This window comes from Plasmopara halstedii (assembly GCF_900000015.1).
Source record: "Plasmopara halstedii genome assembly, contig: Scaffold_262, whole genome shotgun sequence".
NCBI classification, from domain to species: domain Eukaryota; phylum Oomycota; class Peronosporomycetes; order Peronosporales; family Peronosporaceae; genus Plasmopara; species Plasmopara halstedii.
This window is the reverse complement of record NW_020187183.1, coordinates 251,971-258,955: the sequence shown is the minus strand read 5'-3', so window position 1 is coordinate 258,955 and position 6,985 is coordinate 251,971. Positions and strand designations below refer to the sequence as shown.

General features: G+C 48.2%; 2 protein-coding genes across 2 annotated transcripts; both read right to left on the bottom strand.

The window, feature by feature from the left end:
- Positions 1-119: 119 nt before the first annotated feature.
- Positions 120-771, bottom strand: PHALS_04499 (uncharacterized protein; the record flags this gene model as incomplete). Its single annotated transcript, XM_024722316.1, has 2 exons — positions 120-365; positions 694-771. 2 exons carry the CDS (start codon positions 769-771, stop codon positions 120-122), a joined length of 324 nt encoding a protein of 107 aa, XP_024573404.1.
- A 1,193-nt stretch (positions 772-1,964) lies between these two features.
- PHALS_04498 (uncharacterized protein) lies at positions 1,965-2,212 on the bottom strand (the record flags this gene model as incomplete). The annotated part of the gene is made up of 2 exons (XM_024722314.1): positions 1,965-2,106; positions 2,175-2,212. 2 exons carry the CDS (start codon positions 2,210-2,212, stop codon positions 1,965-1,967), a joined length of 180 nt encoding a protein of 59 aa, XP_024573403.1.
- Positions 2,213-6,985: the final 4,773 nt, after the last annotated feature.

Below are 6,985 nucleotides of genomic sequence, written 5' to 3'. Positions count from 1 at the left end.
TAGTGGAGGATTAATGCGACGTCGACCATTTACGCAAGTTATGATTTTCACGTCTTGACCATTACCACGGGTTCTGGAAATCAAGACTGTAAAAAGTGCCGTGATGACATCGATAGTACTCACATATGAGGGAGCTGAACCCAATAGCGTTGCGCACTCGTATTACACGTCGAAATCTTGAGGGGCTGTGCGTGGAATCCCCTGTTATGTTTGAAGAGTCGCCACTGAATCCATCCCACAAACCCACGTCGAAGTTCGCCAGCGTCGAAGCCGGCACCAGCACCAGTCTTCCCCACGTTGTCACTCGAGGTTACTGACCGCTGCGTATGCTCGTCGCCACCATCGCTGTCGTCCCCGCGGTCGTTCTAGTCATCTGTGTCAATGTTCTTCGTCTGCGCTTATGCTGCGAACGCACAACTTATAGAGGGAGAACTGTATTTTAGGACCAGAGAGAAAGCCCTGGCCGCTCAAATACACGTCATCGACTTATTGGCTATTAGAGGGTCTGGTTTTCCAAACATCAGCCAATAGGATGATAGCGATACAGCACACGCTATTCGTGAGCTGATGCGCCTACTTATGTAAACCAATCTCCCTAATTATGGAATGGAGGGGATCATTACATCACCCAGAGCTGATTTTTCCACAAACCTAAGACTCAAGGCTCAGTCGCTCTATCGCCGGAGTAAATACCTGGCCCGTTACATTTTTCGTCACATGCCAGACGTAAGTGTTTGATATTGTCGCTGATTTATAGTCTGAAAATACCATGTTACTACTTGCTAGTGTCGAGTTCACTCTTTTTGTTCTCCTATTCGACGAGTTTCATTTTCCTCAGGTGTGCTCACGAATTCCTCGCCTTCCACCGCTCGAAAACTGCCTTTCGGATATTGTGCGACACTTATTACTTCTATACAAGATATTTAACGAATGTGGAAGGTCTCAGTGCGAGCAGCACGTAAACAGGGATCTGCAGAAAATGTCTTGCCGTTTTAAGTTCGGGCTAAGGGTTAGCCGCCTTGTAATTGATTAGGGATCCTAATTCCTCGAAATAGTTCGTCATTCTCTTCCCACTTGACAGGAGAATTAATTAAATTACCCGCGTTCAGGCGATATAGGGCGATGCAACTACTGATACATTTGTTGCTTCGACGGCTTCTATATCCGAAATGACTCTCTTCGAGGTAACGCATGAAGGTCTCCGCGGTCTCCTGGCTTGGAAACTGCTAGCGCGACACACAGCTGCTTCGACTGGATTCAAACCAGACTTTGGTGATGCCAAACTCTCGCATCAACTAATGTTTTTTGGCCCCCTTCAAACAGCTTGAAGCTTAATAAAACAAGCGCACTGATTTGAGCTCCACGAAATTAGGAAATGCTTTCACAGACTTTTGTCCAGACGTTTCTAAAGATACCTTACCGGTGAGCTTGCCAGTTAGTGAACGTCTACAAACAAAGAATAACCACTTCTGGGCGTTAGGCCAACAATTGTACCACCCTAACAACCAATAAACGCTAGTAAATTATAAGTGTATCATCTCGTTGATTCACGCATAGATCCAGATACATCCCATGCTGAGTTCCTCACAGAAAAAACACTATTTGTCGGTCTCGGTTCATGACTTGGCGACAAGTGCTACCAGACACAATGGGGTGCCGTGCACATCACAAGACAAAGCTCTGACCTCTTTGAGTCTTCGTTACCTACACAAAGAGGACGGATTCTTACGCACCACCCGTATGCCAAAGCAAAACCACCAGCAACTTACAATAAAGTTCAGTTCTTTTCCAGTCGGCCGCTTTCAGTCTGGATTCGACGATTTCATGAGGAGTTTGTGGGTCAATCTTGCGGAGAAGCTCGTCCGTTTTTACTTCTTAACCGTGGAATGATGTTTGTTCTGCTGTAATATCCTTGCTATAAAGTCTGGTTTGAATTGTATTAAAAGTATTTGATCTACCGTGTATCATATGAAATCATATGCAATACATTGCGTGACAGGAACATCCCATGCATCCCCCGAAACTCGCCTTGATAGAGTCACGAAACCCTCATCCGCTTCAAATACCTTGGAGAAAACTTCATGATGGAATTTTGCCTTAGTACTTCTGAACTTCTCTCTTTAGTCTGAGGCACATTAAAGTCATGTGTACATGCATCATAATAAGGCACGGACCTCGATCCAAAAGTAGTCCCCATAACGACGACATCCATATTATTCGCCGTTTTCAAAGTAGCTTGGCCTGTGCCTCTACTTGCACAAGTTCAATGCACGTTTTGCAAATATGGCACACCCTCACCATTCTACCAAGATATGATATCATGTTGTGTTGAATGCAAATGATTAGGGATCTTAAAAGGTTGCGAATAAAAGCCAATGCGTGTACCCTTTTCTGGCCATTCCGAACCCGGTTACGTCACTTCAAATCGTCATGGACCTTTGCCTTAGTCTGTGCTCTACTTGTCGTCTGACTTGGGCCGTGCTTTACTTTGATCAAATACTAGTAAGCATGAATGTGCTGTTGCGTTTGAATCTTGCCAGCTTGAAGCGGCAGAGAAGAACTTTTGACCTCGCGACAGAAAGCATCTCGGTACTGAATATGAATTTGTCATACGCCTGATCGAGTCGAAGCCCTTGTTATCGATTCCGATCATACGTTGGAAAGCACACTAATATTGTCACCACCTCTCTTGGGGATGGCAAGATGGTTATCCTTCCAGGCCGAGTAGACCGTTGAGGGAAAGTATTACCTGGTTCGGCTTGATTTGGTAGTGACTGTGCGTTCGAGTCACCCAGACAATGAACAATCGCATATCACGATGTTGACGTCGCGCGTCGACGAAACGTACAGTGTACGTGTCAGACGAAGAAGGAACAGCATCGTTGGAAGCATCGGAAGAAAAAAGAACTTTTGAGCTCGAGTGTCTTTATATCGACGTATTTGTTAGCGCGTCTTCACCGCTATTTCTTGTCCAAGGCTTGGCGAACAACGGCACGTACCCGACACCCAGAGTGTGGTGATTCCTTGTGATAAGGACCTCGGATAAACGGTACATTACGAGGTGCGTGATTGCCCGCTTTGTAGTAAATTTTGTTCGACTTTTTATGTAGCATATGTGAAGGTAACCTCACTACAATTAAGACGTTTGGCAAAAGATGAATGTCCTACAAATAGAAACTTGATTTGTTCTTGTACGAGATGCGTTTGGAAATGCTGACAGTTTAACCTCCGTGCCAGCGGGGTTGCCGTAGCTCTTTCCTTAGAGGAAGCTAAGCTAAGGTCACCGACCAAGCGTTCTTTACGAGAACCAATACGTCTGTAGCGCATCGCAATCCGATACCTCAGAGAGTACTGAAACCTCACATAAGGTAAGGACGCTCTTTCGATTAGAAACTTGTGCGTCGACGTCGTTGACAGGGTCTAACCCAATATCTTGTGAAGAGGTGGGGTACCCAAATTTCGAGAACTCGTGGGGGGTTTGAGGTGTCACTTTGGCAATACTGTCCAGACGTCGTAGACGCTTATGATCGGAAGGTTCATAACGCTTCACGTCGTTGTGCGCCCCGCGGATTACGGCAGTAGTCCGGAAAGCCGAGGATCACGAGCTGAGCTTACGCTATAGCCCTATTGAAAGTGTGTCTAATTTTTTTAGTTACGGCATAGCCGCCAAAATCTTAGACCTTAGGTTTTTCTAATAAATAAAGTAAAAACTAATTTATATGCATTACTAATGGCATTCCTGCCACGTAGTGGCTTCATGTTACGGTGTAGCCACACCGCTTGTGTAATCCACACCTATGTACAGTCACTCCATCTTGTGCGACCCGCCCTTTCATACAAGGGTACGTGTACCCCGTTACACCCCCCAACAAAATTGTGAATACCCACAATTCTTATTCAGCTGTCACATCATACGAGATTCGCGTGTCTGAGACTCCGTTACGGCCTAAAGAACATCCTTGACCTTTCTCCGCTCTATTAGCCCTGTGTCTATGACACGAAAAACACCCAGCCTAGCTGGTGTCGAGGATTGTGGGCAAAGCCATTCTTCTTTTTCTGTACTGGGTGCATATCCGAATAGTGCGTCCGCAGCCTCACGGGAACTCATCCCAAGTCCTCGGCAACCAAGCGCCACGCACCACGCCCGCCCTGGGCGAAGGAATTCCTCTTCGAGGCTTCAGAGGAAGCCGACTACGAATCGGATACTTCTTTGTTAGCATGGGAAGACGAGTAGGATGGGGTTCGCCAACGGCGCGACGTGAGCCCAGCTTGATCCTTGCTAACACCAGGTCCGTTTCTCGACCTCTCAAATTCAGGGGGAAGTGGTATTATTACCGATCGCCTCGACAAGGCACTGGAGTAGCAGTTGGATTCTGCCCACAGGGTGGCTCTCATGCGCTCGTATCCACATTCGGTCCTAGACCCTTTTGTCAAACACGGTTTTCACTTGGCGGATCCCGCTACTGAAGCGAAAGACGCGATGACTAGAATGTTAGGCGTCTACGTAGTTTGGTCTTGGCCACTACACAAGCTAAGCTTGACCAGCAGAGAGCTCTTCGAGATCGCTTTTTGTTATCCCGAAAAATTCCAATGGATCGGTACCGCGCTCGACTTCGCTTCCAAAAAGGAGGCGCTCCTGTACCGCAATGCGGACGTGCTCGCCCCTTACAAAACCGCTGCAGATGCCTAACAGCTTTTGTAGGGACGGGTGCAGCGGCACTTTTCGCGCTGTCTACTTACCGCGAAGCCACAAAGAAGTGAGCGTGCGCGTAGAGCGCCATCTTCCTGTGTATTGTTGCCCTGCGACACATGGAATCATCCATCACGCTCCCACGAGCTCTGTGGTTTTCTCACACGGGTGAGTATACTATCACAGCAGCTGCGTTCCACGTTATAGTCATCGCCACCATTCTTATCGATAAGAGTGGATGGCGGGCGATGACGACTTGGTCGATCGCCCTCCGGTGACTCGCGATGCTCTTCGAGCATTGGAGGACAAAACCCTTACTCTGCCGAGCATCTTCCCGAGTTTGCCTACCGATTTGCGGGAGTCCTCGAGAGTTTGGAGCACTTTGTGCACCGACTGCCTCACGTTGATGATTCTCACGCTAAGTCAAAGCGGCTCCCAGCCGTCGAGCAGACGAATACGTCAATTCGTGGGACGGTGGATCGCCTGGCGCCGCTGAAAACGGAAATTGAGGCACTCCGTGTTCAGAACCAGTTGCTGGTTCAGCTTCTGAGTGGTTAAGCGTCTTTAGGCGCCGCCTCGGCCCCAACGCTTCCGCCTTTACCTGCGCCGGATCCCGACACGGCTAAAGCAAGCTCACATTATACACTGGGTGGGCATTCATCCTTCTCGGAAGGTTCAGCGTAAGGTCTTGCTTGGCCACGATCTTAAAAAGTCCGATAAACGGCGAACGAAGCTTTATTTTAGACAGTACATACTGCATATGTAGGAAGGTTTTTAGCATTTAATAAAATCAGGTCTTTGATCTTAAGCTTTCCCACAATTCTCTTGCTTCTTCCATCTGCATTTTTTCTGCATGTCCTGGCTTTCAACCATCAATAACACTCAGTCCGGTAGACAGGAAGTCATCGGCTCTTTATGGACTTTGAGGGGGCTGACATTAGCTAGCTGCTCGTTTATTCCTCCCCCTAGCCCCGAGCCATGGGATGGCGGCGTCGGCGGGACGAGGGATAACAAGCCCGTTCACGTAGAACGGCGTGTAGTCGGTATATGGATACACTGCATTGTTCAGAGCAAACTCTACGAGTAGCAGCATGGCGCAGCAGCTCGGCATTTTAGCGCTGACGCTACAAAGAACGTCTTTAACGACGCGAATCACGCGCATATTTTGACCATCGGTCTGTGTATGGCTCGCTGTTGACATAGTCAACTTGGTGACCAGCACACTAAAGATTGTCAACCAAAAATTGCGGGTCTCTGTAAAAGACAATTGACTCGACGTCCATATTGTCAAAAGACACGATCGAAAAGCAGCGTCGCTGTACCGACACCGTCGATTGTGTCCAGCACCGCCGCAAGATGAGCCATCTTTGCTGAAATGGTTCACAAAGTCATCGCACCCGTGTTGACCGCCGAGGTCTTCGGCAGGTCAGACACAAAGTCCATTCTCATGGACTGCCAACACCCTAAGGGTACCGGTAACCTGGTCAGCGGCGCTGCCGCGTTCGGAGAGGGTTTCACCCTTAGACACGTCTCACACGTGCGCACATATGTGCTCGTCCATCTGTACAGCTCGGGCCACCAGTAGTGGCAACTCACGCTGTACGTATTCTCACGACTGAGATGAACACTAAGTTGGATGTCGTAGACCTCACAGAGACTACAGAATTTTAAATCCTTATCGTAAGGAACCACAGTTCGTGATGCTTCCGTCGAGTCGGTGCTAAAACGCAACAACCCGTTATTCAGCGAGAATCGGTGTAACCGTGCGGGCAAACGCGCCGACAATTTCCTGTCAGAAGAAGAGTCGTCCGGCCATCCTCTGCGTGAGGCGACTATGTCGCTGTGCGTAACGCATGATCTGTGTAGATCACAAATGGCTTTGAGCCAAGCAGGTGCACTCTGAACTTGACAAGTGCATACTTCATCGCAATTACTTACTTGTCATGAACTGGGTAGTTCCTCTCCGCAGCCTTAAGCTGGCGAGATTCGAGCGCGATCATCTCGCCCCTCGGCGTCCGCTTGCATCAGTGTACAGCTGCAAAGTATCACAGACGAAACTAAAGAACAATCGGGATCTGGCAACGTCAGTATTGGTGTATAAAGGAGGCTATCTTTGACTTTATCAAAGGCTACCGATGCTCGGTGTCCCAACACTATTCCGTATCCATATTAAGAAGATTCGACAATGGCCGTGCCATATCAGCTAATAATTTGCGCTATATTTGTGCAAGAAGTTGGCGAAACCAAGCCACTTGCGCAAGTCCTATTGGTTCGTTGAAACCGGCCAGTCCACAA